The 20,397-nt window shown below is 41.7% G+C and overlaps 1 protein-coding gene across 1 annotated transcript in view; it reads left to right on the forward strand.

The window, feature by feature from the left end:
- The first annotated feature begins 5,096 nt into the window (after positions 1-5,096).
- The window catches only part of REL (REL proto-oncogene, NF-kB subunit), a 42,667-nt gene continuing 27,366 nt past the window's right edge, over positions 5,097-20,397 (forward strand). Inside the window, exon 1 of the mRNA XM_069954139.1 lies at positions 5,097-5,350. Within this exon, the coding sequence (XP_069810240.1) occupies positions 5,344-5,350 (7 nt within the window). The 5' untranslated portion in view covers positions 5,097-5,343. The remainder of the gene's footprint in view (positions 5,351-20,397) is intronic.

Genomic DNA, 20,397 nt, shown 5'->3' on the forward strand with positions numbered 1-20,397 from the left:
TAATAAAATGCCCAAATTTTTGGTCCTAATTTTTAGTAATCTTACCTTGCAGAACAAAGAATAAAACATAATGAAAAGGTCTCATGTAACACACTATGGCACCAATAAGAACTACTCCTTAACATGCAAATAAGGGTCCTCACTCAACCCCATAGACAGACGTTTACCAGGATGCAAACTATTTTTTAACATTTAATTTTTTTTTTTAAATAACCAAACATAAAAATTATATAATGATGACTGGGCATTGTTGTGAACGTAATGACGTAATATCACAGACTTCTTTTTTTTTTTTACTATGTGGCAAAATATGATTCATTATACTGTAGTTATCAAATGTAGGTTATCATTACAAAGTACAATTTGTCCTGTAACATAACCCATCATTGAGTTCTGTGGATGGAAAAGTAACAAGTTATAACTCCTAGAATGCAGGAAAGAGAAACCTCTCTGCAGTGCAGTGTTGCATGTACTGTACAGCCCTTTATCAACACCAAATGTATTGTACTATCATCTACATGTACTACACTGTCTCTACTTCTGTTACCATTTCTGCACTTTATTCTTCAACTTGTACTGTAATTCCCACAATATATACTTCCATTTACACATATTCTACTGATGTATATCTGTATTACATGCAATGTAATGATGAGCTATCTGTACTCCCCATACTGTATTGCATTCTACCTGTGCTTATCCTTTTCTTGTTGTACTTTACTACTCTCTATCTGAATGGTATTTGCCCTCTACATGTACTACACGTAGTGCGCTGCTCTCCACCTGTACTACATGTATTGTACTGCACTACTCTCTACCTGTGCTACATGTACTGTACTGCTCTCCACCTGTACTTCATGTACTGTACTGCTCTCTACATGTACTACATGTACTCTACTGCTCTCTACCTATACTACATGTGCTGCACTGCTCTACACCTGTACTACATGTACTGCAGTGCTCTGCTGTCTACCTGTGCTACATGTACTGTACTGCTCTCTACCTGTACTGTACTGCTCTCCACCTGTACTACATGTACTGTCCTGCCCTTTACCTGTACTACATTTATTGTACTGCCCTCTACATGTACTACATGCCTGTACTGCCCTATGCCTGTGCTATATGTACTGTACTGCGCTGTACATGTGCTACATGTACTGTACTGCTCTGTACCTGTGCTATATGTACTGTACTGCTCTGTACCTGTGCTACATGTACTGTCCTGCTCTGTACCTGTTCTACATGTACTGTACTGCCCTTTACCTGTACTACATTTATTGTACTGCCCTCTACCTCTTCTACACGTACTGTACTGCTCTGTACCTCTGCTACATGTACTGTACTGCTCTGTACCTGTACTGCATGTACTGTACTGCCCTCTACCTGAACTACATGTACTGTACTGCCCTTAACCTGTACTACATTAATTGTACTGCCCTCTACATGTACTACATGCCTGTACTGCTCTATACCTGTGCTACATGTACTGTACTGCTCAGTACCTGTGCTACATGTACTGTACTGCTCTGTACCTGTGCTACATGTACTGTACTGCTCTGTACCTGTGCTACATGTACTGTACTGCTCTGTACCTGTGATACATGTACTGTACTGCTCTGTACCTGTGATACATGTACTGTACTGCTCTGTGCCTGTGCTACATGTACTGTACTGCTCTGTACCTGTTTTACATGTACTGTACTGCTCATTACCTGTACTAAATACCTATGCAAAGGAACTTCACCACACAAGGGCCCTATTACATGGAGCGATAATCTGACAAATCAAGTGTAGCCTATGGGAAAAACACACAGAACCCCAAAAATGCGATAAAAACATGAAAAAAAAACAGAACATTACATCATAAGACTTTTCCATGTTTTGTTCTAAAGAATCAATGAAAATATAAACAAAAATGTGTTAAATTACTGTGCCGGACTCCAGTCCAACACTTAATGCTCGGTGAGTGGGGAACACTGGCGTCTGATCTTGCAGTTGGCATGTTGGAACAGAAACTTGTGCTCCAGTATCAGGGGCTTTGGGTTCGGTAATCACCCAGGGACTTTTGACCACAAGCATATTGCCCGTTCAATGTTTTCTTTTGTTGCGCCACTTGCTGTATGTGGTGGTACAAAGAAACAGGAAATTTGTTTGTTTGTGAAAGTCTAGGATAAGTGTACCTGCCATTAAAAAAGAAAAAAACTTTTAACATGCCATGTTTGGGTGATGAGACCTTCACCGTTTGCAAAGAATGAGCGGGGAGAAGAGCTCGGCTAGGTGCTTGTTCTCCCCACTGCAGGAAAAGGGAACTATAGAGTTTGTTCTAGTGATCAGTGAGGGTCTCGGCACACAGACCCCAGCAAATCGAAACTTTTGACCCATCTCAATGACGTCAGCTGTTTATTTGAATGACTGCGACACTCAGCATTTCATGTCAATTTGACCTGGAGGATCAGAACCAGATCCACCTATTGTATGCTGCCAATATATGAACATGTCCCTACATTACCCCATGGGCTGAAAGTGTCCTCTGTGCACCCAACAATATTCCTAATAAACTAGCAGGTGACAGGGGGTAACTTGAATAGGCTGATTCTTATAGTAAATTCCATATGCCCCTGAATGAACATTTATTAGCTACATGTAAAAGTTAAAGGGGTTATCCAGCGCTACAACAACATGGCCACTTTTCCCCCTATTGTTGTCCCCAGTTCAGGTGCAGTTTGCAATTAAGCTCCATTTACTTTACTTTAATGGAACTGAGTTTCAAAACACCACCCAATCTGGAGACAACAGTAGGGGGAAAGTGGCCATGTTTTTGTAGCGCTGGATAACCCCTTTAAGGAAAGGCACACTTACCTGACCCAGACTCTTAAAATTATCAGACCCCAGACCAAACCCCTAAATTATTAGGTCTTAGAACAAACCCCTACGTCTTTAGATCCCTGACCCCTAAATAATCAGAGCCCAGGTCTGATCAGGCTGTCTTTCATAGTTTGTGTAGTACCTATTTATGTTAATGGGAGTAACGCAAACCATGTAGCTCCACTAGCTTTGCTGTTTCCATAATTCCTGAGTTATAAAAGCAGTCTAGATAGGGGTGCAACTCCTATTTACCTGTATTGGAACTATAAAAATGGCACACAACTGCTCGTTTATAAGCTATTAATGTCCACATGAAAATAACCCTTTAATGCCCAGAGCAGCACCAAATTCCCGTAGAAAACCTTTCCTGCTCGGAACAGTTCTTGTCTTGGACAGAGGTGGCAGCAGAGAGCACTCTGTCAGACTTAAGGCCCTATTCCACGGAATGATTATCGGCTGCTACGGACGATAATCGTCCCGTGGAATAGAGTGCAACGATCAGCCGAAATCGTTCATGTCGGCTGATCGTTGCAGTCGCTTGTTTTTCAACATGTTGAAAAACAAGCGACTGATACAGCAACGATCTTCTGCCGTCGCTCCGTGGAATAGGAGCATCGGCAGCAGACGCTGCTGTATCCTATGGGCTGCCCGGACGATCAGCGATCACCTGGGCAGCCCCCCCCCCCCGCAGCTCCCCGCCGCCCCTCCCGCACTCACCAGCTCGCTGCAGCCGCGTTGAATAGCGGTGGCAGCGAGCGGGGAACGAGGAGCAAACGAGCACTGAGAGTGAGCTCGTTTGCTTCTCTAGACGGCCCGTGGAATAGGGGCATAAGAGTACGTGCACACTATGGAATCCTAGAGGAAAACCTGTTGTGGATTGTGCAGCTTGCACACGTTCGCGGACTCTGGTGATTCGCACATTTCAACCCGTGCAATAGGCTCCATTCTATGCTCGGGTGCATTTTGCCTTCCGTCCAAAGAATGAACCTGTTTATTCTTTGGATGGACGGCAGAATCTGCCCATACATTGAATGGGGTCTATGGCACAGGCAGAAATGCGTGTGGCCGCCAGAATCTGCGAGCGTGTGCAAGCTGTGCAACCCACGACTGGTCAGGATTCCGTAATGTACACATACCCTAAAAAAAAGAAAACACCACTTCCTGCCGGACAATACAGCAGCTGATAAGTATGGGAAGACTTGAGATTTTTAAATAAAAGGAAATTACAAATCTATATAACTTTCTGATACCAGTTGATTTGAAAGAAAAAGATTTTCACTGGAGTGCCCCTTTAATGTTTAGCTGAAAGTCAACTCTGTTCAGCTGCATGGGGTTAATTTTCAACCATAGAAATTTCTGCAACAAAATAGTCTAGGGTAGTCCAAGCAGAAGCTTGCCCTCCCTACCTTCTAGACCAGGGATGGGGAACCTTCGGCCCTCCGGCTGTTGCAAAACTACAATTCCCATCATGCCTGGACAGCCTTCGGCTGTCCAGACATGATGGGGATTGTAGTTTTCCAACAGCTGTAGGGCCGAAGGTTCCCCATCCCTGGTCTAGACAGTAAGGAATGAATGATGGTTGCCTATCTGTGCCAACAAATAAGGAAGAATTAAAAAAAAAAAAAAAAAAAAAAACTCTGTAAACCTCCCAGGAAAATATGATCTCTTTCTGTGTATAACGTCCCTATATCTGCCGCTAGTAGATATGGCAGTGAATTTTTATGCAGTTGTACCTTTAATTACAGATTATATTTTATAATTTTACTCTTATTCAGAACATGTAATAAGCATAAATCTAGACCTTGTTATATGGTCAGATGCACTTTATAAAAGATTATGTGGTTAGAACACAGTGGCGGTGATATTTAATGGGTTTACACTAAAATCCTTCAATCTAGAGTGAAACTTGAAATTTGGTTGATTCTGGTTTATACCTTACTTAGGTGTTTGATGGCAATTTCTGGGATCAGGTCTGGGGGTGTACGGTACACCAGTGACCACTGTACCTCACAGACGTCACTGCGTGTGTCACTACAGCCCCTTCCAGACACCCAGCACTAGAGAGCGATAGTAGATAGAAGGGGGCTGTTGAGTACAAGATGTGTGATGTCAGTCGTGGGAAGAAAGCAGGGACTTTCCATTGATGTCGTAGTACTCACACCCAGCAGCTGGCTCCTCCTATACGGGTACTAATAGCTTCATCTGCACATTGCTCAATGCCTAACACTGCCCTGAGCAAAAGAAGTTGTTTGCTGGAAAAGAAAGAAAAAACAAAAAACTTTCTGTGTTCTGTACAGCTACAAGGGTGCTTAGTGGGATCACCTATGGGTCTGGAGCACTGGTGAACCCTATCCATAAGTGCTGGTCATTGGACTATAACAGGAGAACTTTATACAGAGCTGTCACAGGAGCAACTACACTTTTTTACTTTAGGTTTTCTAGGACAAGCATCCAGTAAAAGTGAAAAAGTGATCCACCATGGCAGGTAAGTGACTGACATGTATTAGGAAGCGCCAAACCGGAATAAAAGTGCAAATATAAAGATGCACCTAGTAAACTGACAAAGGTGAGAAAAGTAGCAAGTATAGAGAGTAAAACTATATAAAAGTATAGAGAGAATAACTATATAAAAGTATAGAGTATAACTATATAAAAGTATAGAGTGTATAACTATATAAAAGTAGAGAGTACTACTATATAGAAGTATAGAGAGTACAACTATATAAAACTATAGAGAGTACAACTATATAAAAGTATAGAGAGGAAGACAATGTATAGCATTAGCTCCACTTTAAATCAGTGAGTGCTATCATATAGTATATGACCAACTATGTCTATTACTTCCTTTTATTTTTTATCTGTTTTATGTTGCAAAATTTCTTGACCTATATGTGAATTTATATTGTAAGGTGCAAAAGTTTATGTTGTGCATGTGTCATTCTGTATCTCAAATGATTTTATTATAACCGTAGCCTGTAAACCTTTTCGGTTTGAGAGAAGCTAAAAAATGAATTCACCAAAACTCAGAAAAAAAGGAGAAGTTCTTTGTTCTCGGTATGTGTCACGAGAAAGGAACCAGCCACTTCTCCATATTGTAGGGACTGTGAATCAGGCTGGACATTCCTGTGATCAGGATCAGTATCGCTGTCATGGTCATTTTATAAAGTCGCTTTTCTTAGGCAAATAATAGGATAGATGAGAAAGTCATGGATGATATTGTCAGAGGGTTGTCCGGTGTTTAACTCTCACACAGATGAAGGCGAGGGGGAATATTTTATTTGGGGCAGTGTTTACCTGCTTAGCAGGTGACACACCTGTATCTGAGGTAATGTGATTATTACGGTGACAAATCTAGCTCTGCTACACCTGTGATTTTACAGAGTGCTACAAGATCTATTTTAACCATTGGCAGCTACAGAGTGACAGCTACAGCCCAGACAATTGCTTATAACTCATTGTATTGCTTTACAGCAGGGACGGGGAACCTTCGACCCTCCAGCTGTTGCAAAACTACAATTCCCATCATGCCTGGACAGCCAAAGCTATCCCTTTGGCTGTCCAGGCATGATGAGAATTGTAGTTTTGCAACAGCTGGAGGGCCGAAGGTTCCCCGTCCCTGCTTTACAGCTTTAACTCCATAGTTAGAAACAAAAAGCTGCAGTGTAATGCTAAGGCTTTTTCGGAGTCACTTTGAAAGTTATGAACACTAGGGGGCAGAGAACTATTTCATGTATAGATGTAGCAGAGCTGAAATTTACTCTGTGTTACTGTATGTAGGACTCTGTGTGTCACTAGATGGAATGCAAGGTTGTATAAATTAACAAAAAATCACACATAACATTATATAAAAATTATTAAAAAGTATAAAATTTATTAGGTATATAGCATCAGTAAAATTATGATAACCTGTACATTATAGTCATCCACTTAATATGGGGAAACTACTATGCAAATAGTACATAGAGTTAAAGTTATAGGTGTAAATTCTACTTGAAAAAAAAAAGAAAGTAAAATGTATAAGAAAAAGTAATGACGTGACATGGGTGAAAAAATTGTCTCTGTCCGGAGGGCCAAAATCTGCTCCAGCTATAAGGGGTAAACCATGGGGGAGATTTATCAAACATGGTGTAAAGTGAAACTGGCTCAGTTGCCCCTAGCAACCAATCAGATTCCACCTTTCATTCCTCAAAGACTCTTTAGAAAATGAAAGGTGGAATCTGATTGGTTGCTAGGGGCAACTAAGCCAGTTTCACTTTACACCATGGTTGATAAATCTCCCCCCATGTGTGTTTTCTTAATTCTTATACCTTCAATTCTCTCTAGTTTTCTTCATTATTTTTTATTGCCTTGTATTCTGTGCTCTTATATCGCGAAACAAAGCCATCTTTGGATCAGAATTTAAAAAAGCGCTGCGGAATCTGTTGGCGCTATACAAATAAAATTTAAGGGGTTGTCTCTTGAGCACAACCACTTTTTTCAATGACCACGGGTCCTTCAATGATCCTCTGATGATCTAGCTAATACTATATAATGTAGTAAATTAAATACTGTCTGTAACAATGAATGGCAGACCATGTCATAGATAAACAGGCCAAGTGCTCCAGATTGGGTCTTCATGACTATATAGAAAGACCTAGATATCACAATGAGAAGTTGCTTATTCAAACAGTGTCGGACTGGCCCACCAGAGGACCGTAGGATCCTATAGTGGACCCCCAGCTTTATAACCTGCACTAACACTGACTGACATGTCGTTTCTCACTGGTTCTTCATTGGTGGGCCCCCGGAATCATTTCCTCTGGTGGGCCCCAGATACTCCAGTCCCACACTGCATTCAAATATCCAATAAAATATAATATATATAGTAAGCCATAGAAACGTAACTTCTTTATAATAGATCTAATAATACATGAAGGGATGATGACTGCTCCTGTTGGTGCTTTGATGTTCCCTTCTGAGCTATGTGCTATGCAGAGATTAGCCAGGGGAATTTTGCCAGGTAAGTCTGCTACTTCCTGGTTTGTTTAAATATAGTTACATCAGTGTATATGATATTATCACAAGTATATAGTGTATGATTTGATTTTATGGGTCTGGCTGCTTACTCCTGGCACCTGCCATAAGGGACTGTTCACATTAGGTTTTTAATTCATTGTTTAGGATGTACTCACAACATCCATGCTAAACATGTCCATAATGCTCTTTTGGCAGATGGAGGTCTAATGTGTGTGCTAACCAGTGTACGTATTCTAAAGCTTTGGCTATCCAGGCATGATGGGAATTGTAGTTTTGTAACAGCAGGGGGGGCACAAGTTTGACACCACTGTGTTTGAGATATATTGTATGTTGGGAGGCCTAGAAACATATATGTCCAACATAGGCAGCTGATAATGGGTCAACTGAACCACACTAAATTTAGTCAAGCAAGATCTATTTGAGGCTGGAAGGCATAGGCAACATTTAAGGGATTATCCAACGCTACAAAAACATGGCCACTTTCTTTCAAAGACAGCACCACTCTTGTCTCCAATTCTAGTGTGGTTTGCAATTAAGCTCCATTCACTTCAATGGAACTAAGTTGTAAAACCTGCAGCCAAACTGGAGACAAGAGTGGTGTTGTCTTTGGAAGAAAGTAGCCATGTTTTTGTAGCGCTGAATCACCCCTTTAACCCCTTAGCGACCCATGACGTATCTGACATGTGCAGCCGGGGAGCGCCTCTATTAGCCGGCGCGGGTCCCGTTGCTGTGCCGGCTAATTAAGCCTCTAAGTGCAGCTGTCAAACCTGACAGCTGCACTTAGCGGCTTTGATCCACATGTCCCTGGTGTCTAGTGGGACGGATCTCCTCCCCGCGATGCGATTTCGGGGGGGAGATCCGTTCTTCTGCCCATGCCGGGCCTCAGCATCGGAATGACGCTGATCCTGGCACGGCAATAGATTGCTATGGCCTGCAGCAGGCCATAGCAATCTATCACCGATCTGATGGATCTTTGCTGTGAATATACACAGCATTGATCTCTATGAGAAATCAGTGCTGTCTATATACAAGTCCCCCAGGGGGGCTTCTAGTTAAAGTAAAAATAAAAGTAAAAATGTTTTTTTATTAATAAAAAAATCCCCTCCCCCATTAAAAGTCCAAATCAGCCCCTTTTCCCATTTTATGAATATAAATAAACAAATAAACATATTTAGTATCGCCGCGCGCGTAATCGCCAGAACTATTAATTAATCCCATTCCTGATCTCGCACGGTAAACGGCGTCAGCGCAAAATAATTCCAAAGTGCAAAATTGTGCATTTTTGGTTGCATCAAATCCAGAAAAAATGGAATAAAAAGTGATCAAAAAGTTGTATATGCGCAATCAAGGTACCGATAGAAAGAACGCATCATGGCGCAAAAAATAACACCTCAAACAGCCCCATAGACCAAAGGATAAAAGCGTTATAAGCATGGGAATAGATCGATTTTAAGGAACATATATTTGTTAACAATGGTTTGAATTTTTTACAAGCCATCAGATAATATAAAAGTTATACATGTTATATATCGTTGTAATCGTAACGACTTGAGGAACATGCAGAACAAGTCAGTTTTACCATAGGGCGAACGGCGTAAATGCAAAACTCCCCGAAATCAAAACAAATTCCTTTTTTTTTTTCAATTTGACAGCGCAAATGATTTTTTTCCGGTTTCGCAGCACGTTATGGAAAAATAATGCCTGTCATTGCAAAGTACAATTGGTTTCGCAAAAAATAAGCGCTCATATACGTCTCTAGGTGAAAAAATGCAAGCGCTATGGACTTTTAAACATAAAGTGAAAAAAGCAAAAGTGCAAAAACGAAAATTGGCTTTGACCTTAAGGGGTTAAGGCCATGCCTTGCAGCTAAAATATACTACTATGCAAGTGATTAACGCAGATAAAGGTTCAGAATAACAAGACAGGAGAAATAAGGCTTAGTATGAAGAATGAATTGTTGAAAGATGCAGAAAAAACTTTTGTGTTTGTACATGAACCAGGAAATCAATGTTCGGCATGGAAGGGCGTGCTTAGTGAATAGCTAGCGTGCGGTTCAGGGAGGGTAGACTTAGGGCTGCACAGGAAGCTTTGCAGTGCTGTGGCAGCATTGTTGCCATCTTATATTTTTACTAGAACTTCAAGACTTTTTCTTTGTGATTTATGTATGTTGCAGTAATATACCGAAAGAGTAGTAACACGTTGTAACTAGCTTCCTGTTGCTTTAGGGGAAGGTTCAACAACAGTACATGGGTGTGAGCACGCCTGGGATATCCTAGAATAAGGTCATAATATGCTTATTGAATACTGTGCCCAAAGCCAGCTATGTGCTGAATTATTGCACATGGAGGGGGAGATTTATCAAACATGGTTTAAAGTAAAACTGGCTCAGTTGCCCCTAGCAACCAATCAGATTCCACCTTTCATTTTCAAAAGAGTCTGTGAGGAATGAAAGATGGAATCTGATTGGTTGCTAGGGGCAACTGAGCCAGTTTCACTTTACACCATGTTAGATAAATCTCCCCCCTAGAGTGCCTATAGGTTCATAATACAGTCACATATCATTCTTTTTACATACCATAAGGAAAAAGGAGTCAAACTCTCAGACCTCCAGCTGTTGCAAAACTACGATTCCCATCATGCCTCTATGCTCCGGAGAGTGTTGCTTTAAGACTCACGGATCCAGCTGTTGCAAAACTACAATTCCCATCATGCCTGGACACCCAAAACTAAAGCTTTGGCAGTCCAGGCATGATGGGAAATGTAGTTTTGCAAAAACTGGAGGGTCGAGAGTTTGATAACCTTGCTTTAATACATCACACGACTTAGGAGGAAGGTATTTCACTGTACACACCTCTCATTCCAAATGTGTGACCTTATGCAAAAGTTATTAAATAGGTAAATGGATAAGAGACAAGGCCGTCATTTCTCATTACGGCACTTTAAAACTTTCCCTTAGACTTGGCTGTAGTAATATAAATACCTGCGCTCTTGCTGTTGTGGGTTTGCCAGTCGTAGTAGTAAAACTGTGATTGTTTCTTTTCAGTATATACTAAATGGTTGCTACTAGAGATGAGTGAATTTACAGTACTAACAAAGCGAGGCTCTTCCCAGTGGCAGTGGGTTAAATGGCAGCCGGCTGATGAGCGGATTGCAGAGATAATGAAGCAATTTGCTTTGTTATTACTGTAAGTGCACTCATCTCTTGTTGCTACATCAAAAACAAAAATCTGATAGAAAGTAGCTAAGAATGATATGCATATATATATATATATAGAGAGAGAGAGAGAGAGTATATAAGTTGCCTATCACTAGAAGGGGTTGTAAATATTCTACAAAACCACTTTTCAATGTTATGGGGCCATGTGTTAGTTATTTCCAAAATGACTATGAGAGTGGCCATCCAAAGGGTCCTTGTTCCCAGCAGTGAGGGCCCCTGAGGTCTGATTCCCAGATTATTTGCTTTGATAAAGTGAAATAGACTTAGGGGCATAACTACTGCTGCGTCAGGGGGCCCAGTGGCTCGCTTGGCCGCTCCTGAAATACACTGGACCCCTGAGCTGTCATTATTTGCAGCATTCGGTGGCTGAGCGGGTCTCTGGGGTTCTTCAGATGTCCCTTTAACTGCAAGCACTCCTGACCACCGCTTGCATTTATACAGTTATTGTGGTCAGTTGGGGGGGGCAATCAAAAGTTTGCTTTAGGCCAGGCCATTTCGTGTTACGCCCCTGCATAGACTTGTTGTATGCGAAGTATGGTGTTTGGATTGATATTATTAAAGCTTGTTTATTGCATGTTTACCACTGCATTGAACTTATCTATCAGGTTTTCCTACCACTTGCCAGATTAGAAAACCTTGCATTGTCTCAAGCCTTGTGCCTGGATACAAGACCCTCTGCACCTGGGAAGATCTCCTTCACTGCATAGAAAGGGTTGTCCTATAGGATAGGAGATAAGTGTGTTATCCGCAGGATAGGAGATAAGTGTGTGATCCAGATAAATGTATCCATGGAAGCGCCCGGGAATAGTGGACCCCTGCGCTGCAGTCGGGGAGATAGTTGCATGTTGTTGGTGCTCTTTTGGTCTGCCTCCATTGTAGCTACGCCACTGACTTTTCTCCTTCAGAAAGTAAGGTTTGGGCATAGTAAACTCCATAGACTTGGATCAGGTGGTTCCCATACACATTAGATCATAGCTTGGTTCACCCACTTTTCCTCTAATGTATATTAGATCACGTAGGTTATATTTGTGCTGTCTGGGAAATGTCCTCCAGTGAGAGATGTGTTGTCAGTTATAGAGGGGGCGTCATGCTGCACTATAAGTCAATAACATTTCCCTTTGTTTGCTTTGAAGTTTGTATTCACGTTACTTTGTATTATGTCACTAGAATTTTTAAACTATTTTCATCTCTTTGCTTTGAATGCGAAATCAAAAAAATTCATTGATGGTGGTGACTAAATGTAGGAATAGAGTGATTGGGTAACAGATAGATATGTCTAGGTGATGACAATTCTGAGCATTATCATGTTTTACCAGAATAAAAATTGTGAATTTACAATCCTAAAAGTTTTGATTATCTAATTGTCAAAACGGTGTATAACATAATGTTTATTTCCCAGAAACCCTTTATCTGCCCTATATTGAAGATATCAGTTTATTTCACTTTATACTTCTTCATATTTTACTATTATACTATAAGACTCTGTGGGGGATGTTCTGGGTACTTGGTAATTCTATATCTAAATGCTGCATAATGTCAGGTCAGGCACAGAGCTTGGTAGGTCCCATGCCATTGCTTAGACTGGCAATTACATATGTGGGTAGATGTTGGTACATGGGTGGCCAGCCTACACCTTGTGGCAAATTTATATGATTTATATGAACTATTTGTGGTTTTTATCTGCTTATTTGAAACATTTTAAATGTCATATAGGATAAGCATGTGAACCTCTTAATACCACTTTCCTAAATGCCACCAACCTTTTTGCTCCATTCTTGGGCCTACACAATTTGGCTTTATCTTATGCCCAGACCTAACCATAGTTTTATTTAGAGGTTTCTGTATGGTAGTCAGGATTTGTGGCTAAAAGAAAATCCAGCGTATGGAACATGTTGGTGTCTATGTTGCTTCTATGGAGTAAAGTGCTATTGGCTTCAGAACGTCCCGCTTTCCCTTTCCTTAATGCCAATGTTTATCTCCTTTAAGCAGCCTTAGAACAAGACTAGGGATTTATCTGGATCTGAGGAAGAGGAGAATATTCCTCGAAGTGTCTGAAATTGTATAATAAATATCCATATCTTAACCAACAGGCTCGTGGACTCCATCTCTTTAACAATTGTGTGCTCAGGATTCCGCCAACTCTGTATCTCAACAAAAGAAAGACTTCTTTGGTTAATCCAAGTACGACTGGGCATTTAATAAGCCCAGCCGGACATCTATGGATGGTTGTTTACATATCCTTCTTAGCAATTGGAGTCTCCATACGTCTTTATGGAACACTCCACAGGAGACGCATTGCCCCTTTGGTCCCACGTTTCTGAGCCAAGAATAATTTTAAAAAATTTCATTGTGTGCCGACTCTACGAGATCAACAACTTGTCTGCCTGTCTACTAAGGTCTCCAATGTTCTGCATTAGTTAGATCCACGTCGTGTCCATAGCTCCCAGTGCTCCAGAAGTTTATCATGACTCTGAATGATACTTTTACAGAACCTTATTTCTTGCTTCTTGTGTTAGATGGTAAATGATAGTCTACATTAGAGCATGGTCCTACATGAAAAAGTCTCCTCCTTTACTCGTTTAGAAGTCTACCATCAACCCTAACTTCTAACATAACAGGCCAACAGCTATACAAACGGCTAAAATATTCAGTGAAAAATCAGTTTACAAAATGTGCAGAAACTCCCTTTCATCCTGGGGGTTCCCCATTAGGCTACTTGGAAGCTCATCCAGTCCACGTGAACATATGGCCGCTATTGTGTTGTTGTTGGCTTTCTAGCATGTGACTGGTAGTCACTTGGCAAGAAGGCTTCCTCTTTCTTATTGCAGGGAATACATTTATATGAATCTCACTTTTTGTTGTGACAGAAATTATTTATTGGGGTATTCCCACCTTAACTAAACTTGTCTCCTTTCTCCTGATATGTCCACCCTTTACATCCCAATATTGACATTCTGTTGTCTTGGTTACCAACCACCACTCTGCTCTAAAAGTATAGCATATATAGGGGGAGATTTATCAAACAGGAGTAAAGTAGAATTGGCTCAGTTGCCCCTAGCGACCAATCAGATTCCACCTTTCATTTTCCAAAAAGTCTGTGAGGAAAGAAAAGTGAAATCTGGTTGCTAGGGGCAACTGAGCCAGTTTTACTTTACAGCAGTTTCATAAATGTCCCCCATAATATATATTCCAAATAGAGCAGAGGGGCGATGAATAATTAAATAATAAAAATATGTTTGGCGGGGGTTATCAATCGGTAATCAAATGAATGGGAGGATGTACACACGGACATACAGTGGGTAGCGTTTGATTGTTTCGTGTGGACTAGCCACACCTCATCTGGCTAACAGTTTCTCCTTTACTTAACTGGATTTTGTTAGATACTATTAATTCTGTGTGTTCTGCTGAGCACGTTCTTCACTTTACACCATGTTTGATAAATTTCCCCCATTGTACTGTATCAGTCTCCCACTGGTATACTGACACTATGAATAATCCAAATCTGATAGGCCAAGACAATGACCATTACTATAATTTTGCCATGAAAGCTCACTTGCCAACATATGGGCCATAGGTTTCAATATTGCCCAGATCCTACTGTCCCATTACTGTTGACTATCTACATGACGATTACATGTTCTCCCTGTGTTCTCTGGCTTCATATTTGTGTTTCATAAGACATTTATAGAGTGGGTTCCATATAAATGTGAGAGGTCCCATGATATAGTTATCAGAGTATATAAGTTGTGAATGTAGTAACTCAACACAAACGCATTAAGGCTATGTTCACACTACGTAAGTTTCCGTCCGTAGCGCGTTCCGTGAATAAGCGGCCGGAAACTTACGTAGTTTGCGTATAATGGAAAGTATACAAAGTACGGCTGCACAGTTCACACTACGTACGAACTTACTCCCGGCACTTCACAAAAAGAAAAAAAAATTCTTTCAGATCAACTGGTACCAGAAATTGCCAGAGATTTGTAATTTACTTCTACTCAAAAATTTCAAGTCATCCAGTACTTATAAATTGCTGGATGTCTTTCAGAAAGTGGTGTTTTCTTTCCAGTCTGGAGAGCAGGAGAGGTTTTCTATGGGGATTTGCTACTGCTCTGGACAGTTCATGTCATGGACAGAGGTGGCAGCAGAGAGCACTGTGTCAGACTGGAAAGAATACCCCAGGGCATACAGCAGCTGACAAGTACTGGAGGATTTGAGATTTTTTTTTTTGTAGAAGTAAATTACAAATCTCTGGCACCAGAAAGAGAACTTTTTTTTGGCGAACAACCCCTTTAAGTCCTCGCCTTAGTTATGATGCTCTCTGCAATCTAGGAGATTTGTGCAGCTCGGACTAAAATCTTCAGTTTTGTAAAGACTGTGAAGAACACTTTTTACCTTGTTGTGTATATACTGACTTGGCGCTCTTATATTTTCTGAAGTTTCATTGATGCACAAATGATTCATGTAACCAAGATGTAAACTGTGACTTTTGCTTTCTCCCTCCTTCACACTTCCTCCTGAAGCCTTTCCCTTCCTTTCTTTTTCTATTAGTTATTTGTACACCTACTGCAACCTTGACAGTGGAAAAAGTGATATTTCAGAACATGGTTCACCCTTGTATAGGGTAGTATACATGTACTAATACCTGAACATCATGCATCAACCACCCTTTATTCTGCACCCCATTGTAAATCTGATGGGCACATAAGAAGAACAGCATAGAGATCATCCTCTCCTATCACCATAAAAATGTTGTTTAGTCTACCATCATCATGTTATAGAGCAAGATAGATATGTTGTTTCTTGGGGAAAGATTTTGCTTACGTTGATTACTTTGTCAAGGCATGATGGGAAGTGTAGTATTGTATCTGCTGGACAGCTGCAGGTTTGATACCCCTGTACTAGGGTATTGGTTAAGAGGTATGCCAGTGTTGTTTTTTGTTGTTGTGTTTTTTTTGTTTTTTGTTTTTCTTCAAATCAACTGGTGTCAGAAAGTTATATAGACTTGTAATTTACTTCTATTTAAAAATCTCAAGTCTTGGAAGACTAGTAGTTATCAGCCGCTGTATGTCCTGCAGAAATTGGTGTATACTTTTTTAGTCTGACACAGTCTCTCTGCTGCCACCTCTGTCTATTACTGGAACTGTCCAGAGCAGGAAAGGTTTTCTGTTTCAGAATATATTTTATTGAATTTTTGTCAATAAATTTTTGCAAACAAAAGTACAACAAGAGTACATCAAAAGTACAACAGATAAAACTGTTTTCACAAATGGAATGAGAAAAGGAGCTAAGGTAAAGGTTTTCTATGGGGACTTACTACTGCTCTGGACAGTTCCTGACATGGACAGAGGTGTCAGCAGAGAGCACTGTGTCAGACTGGAGAGAAAACACCACTTCCTGCAGCTGATAAGTATAGAATGACTTTTTTTTTTTTTTTTAAAGATTTTTAAATAGTAAGTAAGTTACAAATCTATATAACTTTTTGAAACCAGTTTATCACTGGAGTACCCCTTTAAAAGCATTTTCATCATAATATCCAATTTGTACATTAAAAAAAAAATCTTTGATGGGGTGAAATAAATGAGAGATATGTAGTGGTGAGGAACACCATATGCATAGCTACAACTACATTGAGAGACTTTCATGGTTGTGCCCATGATTACTTTGACCAGATAAATATGAATAGTCCTGTATTTAATGGATTGTCCAAACTAATATAATGCTAATGAATTCGTTATTTTGTGCTTATTATAATGATAAAATAATGTGACCTGAAACTTGACTTTCATCCCTAGCAATGTGGATGGTACTGTATACTGTACATCAGTTATGGTAAAAAATAATGGCCCCCATTTACTATTCACTATCGGTAACAGATTGGTTGACGTCTAATGGATAAAATACATTTGGCAAAATATTATTTGACCCAAATAATGGTATTTATTATAGTGTTGGTGGGTGCAGAATACATAAGTGTGGTCGCTGCTGGGCAGAATGCATTGGCACTGCCCGGCCATATACGATTTATTGTGTTTATAGATTAATAGTTGCTGAGTGTGTATATGACTTAGACTGTAGATCCATTTGAAGTAGGACACATTGTATACTCAGACTGGCACTGCACTTCATAACTTCCTGTACTTAAACAGTTAATAAAACCTACGTGGCCTCTGACTTAGCAGAATGAGACACTGCCGGTCAGACTGCATTCTTTCTTCTTAATTCCCTGAAATACACAAGAGAATAGGCTGGCATGTCTCCAAGTTCACCTCTGTCACAGAACGCCTGAGGGCTGCTTGAGGGAAAACGTAGATGGACTTCAACAAGGTCTGAACTAAGTTCATTATACATTTTGTTTAGAACCACAGACAGGGTCGGGCCGGCCCACCAGAGAGTCACAGTATAATGTGTCCCTAATACAACAAGGCCAACAAGTTCAGCAGGGGACCACCCCATTTACAAATGGCTCTGGGTTAATTCACCAATAACCTTATGGTCAGCCAAATGCAAGCTTTTTTTTCTTTATGGGTAAAGACTTGGGCTTTCTTTCTGTGAGGGTAAAGCCTTGGTGTCAGGAACCGGACAGCAAGACAAGACAACACAGTGAGCCCTAAGCTCAGCCTCGCCCACTGTCCTCTACCTATTTGCCACAATCCGCCCTAAGATGGCGGCGAGCAACTGGGCGTCAGTCCCTGCACTGGCTAGGTGGGACACAAGGACAAGACAGACAGACAAAACACAATAAAGAATGGTCGACAGCCCGGGTCACAACAATCGGGCAGCAAAAGTACAAAATCACAATCCAAAGGCGAGGTCAATAAACAGGCAATATGGTCAGGGGCAGGCAGCAAGCAGGAATGGTCAGAAATACAAAGCAGAGTCAGAATAAACAGAGCAAGAATAGCAAACACAGAACCAGGCAGAGACAAGCTCAATATCCGGCAGTGAGAGGCAGGCTGGCAGACACTATATAGGAGACCAGAGGTCCAGTGCAGGAGCTGATAGGACCAGACCCCTAATCTCCTCAGAACACCTGGGGCAAGAGCAACCTGACTGGCAGGGAGAACAGTCTGTCAGACTAGCTAACCAGCATCAGAGTAAACTCCGGAGTGGCCAGGAGTATCTCAGGCAAAGCGGGTGTGGCTGAACACACAGAAGGAAATAGAGCAGTGTTCAGACAAGGTTCAGGTTACTGCTTAAGACATACAAAACACTGAAATCAGCGCCATCTCAGCAGTGCAGCATGAGCTGAGGGGCGCACGGAGTTCATCCCAGGCACATTCATGACAGTACCCCCCCTTTTATGAGGGGCCACCGGACCCTCACTCAATAAACCAGAAGTAGACGGAAAATGACCTCTTACCACACAGGTTTGAATATCACTAGCAATATCGCTATCAGTCTCCCACTTGTCAGCGGAGGACTCTGAGTTATAGACAGATGAGGTACAGACAGAGTTATCATCACCACAATTTTCATTTACATCAGGCACAGGTATGGCAGGATTATCAGAGGAACAATTTATTCCAATTTCACCAATTGTTACCTGTGCGCCCAGATGACCTTCCTGGTAGTCATCTGGACGCTGATGTTCTGATCGCCGGGGACGGATGGGGCAATGACTGATGTAGTGACCACCGTTCCCGCAGTAAAAGCACAGGCCATTGTCTCTCCGGAATTCTTGTCTGGTCCTGACATTCAATGCTCCCAGCTGCATAGGTTCCTCCTCTGAGACAACAGGGAGGAAAGGTTTTTCAGCAGGAACAGAAGAAGATTTGAATAGGTCAGATTTTGCTTTCGCCCTCTTCCTGTCACGTAGTCTGCGGTCGATACTAATGGCCAAGGCCATGGTCTCTTTAAGGGTTGGAGGATCTGGGTGACCTACCCAGGCATCCTTAATGGCCTCTGCCAATCCTTGCTTAAAGTAAGCCTTCAAAGCTGGTTCACACCATGCAGTCACCACACTAAATTTTCTAAACTCGGAACAGTATTCCTCTGCTGGTCGTTTACCCTGACGGAGAGAGAATAGGTTATTCTCTGCCAATGCCCTGTCATCAGGTTGAGCATATATAGTACCCAGGGACAAAAAGAATTTCTCCAAGCTATTCCATTCCTCTGCCTCAGGGGGAATTTTGAGAGCCCAAGCCTGAGGATCTCCCTGAAGTAGTGAGACCACAATACCAACCTTCTCCTGCTCAGAAGGGAAGTGATTGATCCGAAAAAACAACATGCAAGCACCCCTAAAGGACTCAAACTTTTCCATATCACCAGAAAATCTATCAGGGAGCAACATGACCGGTTTTCTAGGCCTTTCCACCACTGGGGGCACTACCAAAGCATTATTCTGGTTGACGGACAAAACTTGAACCTGTTTAGCTAGGTCTTCAACCAGGCAAGACAAAGCCTCCATCTTAGCAATAAGGTTAGAATCCATTAACTGGGTGATCTGGTTTGCCAGTTTGACCACCAGGCCTGACACCCCCTCCACCCGGGTAGCAAGATCTTCCACAGTAGCCATGGCACCAGAGGGGGCAGTATATATATATTGGGCCGGATATTCTGTCAGGAACCGGACAGCAAGACAAGACAACACAGTGAGCCCTAAGCTCAGCCTCGCCCACTGTCCTCTACCTATTTGCCACAATCCGCCCTAAGATGGCGGCGAGCAACTGGGCGTCAGTCCCTGCACTGGCTAGGTGGGACACAAGGACAAGACAGACAGACAAAACACAATAAAGAATGGTCGACAGTCCGGGTCACAACAATCGGGCAGCAAAAGTACAAAATCACAATCCAAAGGCGAGGTCAATAAACAGGCAATATGGTCAGGGCAGGCGGCAAGCAGGAATGGTCAGAAATACAAAGCAGAGTCAGAATAAACAGAGCAAGAATAGCAAACACAGAACCAGGCAGAGACAAGCTCAATATCCGGCAGTGAGAGGCAGGCTGGCAGACACTATATAGGAGACCAGAGGTCCAGTGCAGGAGCTGATAGGACCAGACCCCTAATCTCCTCAGAACACCTGGGGCAAGAGCAACCTGACTGGCAGGGAGAACAGTCTGTCAGACTAGCTAACCAGCATCAGAGTAAACTCCGGAGTGGCCAGGATCTCAGGCAAAGCGGGTGTGGCTGAACACACAGAAGGAAATAGAGCAGTGTTCAGACAAGGTTCAGGTTACTGCTTAAGACATACAAAACACTGAAATCAGCGCCATCTCAGCAGTGCAGCATGAGCTGAGGGGCGCACGGAGTTCATCCCAGGCACATTCATGACACTTGGCCTTTTTTCTTCGAGGGTAAA

This window comes from Dendropsophus ebraccatus, chromosome 15, assembly GCF_027789765.1.
Source record: "Dendropsophus ebraccatus isolate aDenEbr1 chromosome 15, aDenEbr1.pat, whole genome shotgun sequence".
Taxonomy (NCBI): domain Eukaryota; kingdom Metazoa; phylum Chordata; class Amphibia; order Anura; family Hylidae; genus Dendropsophus; species Dendropsophus ebraccatus.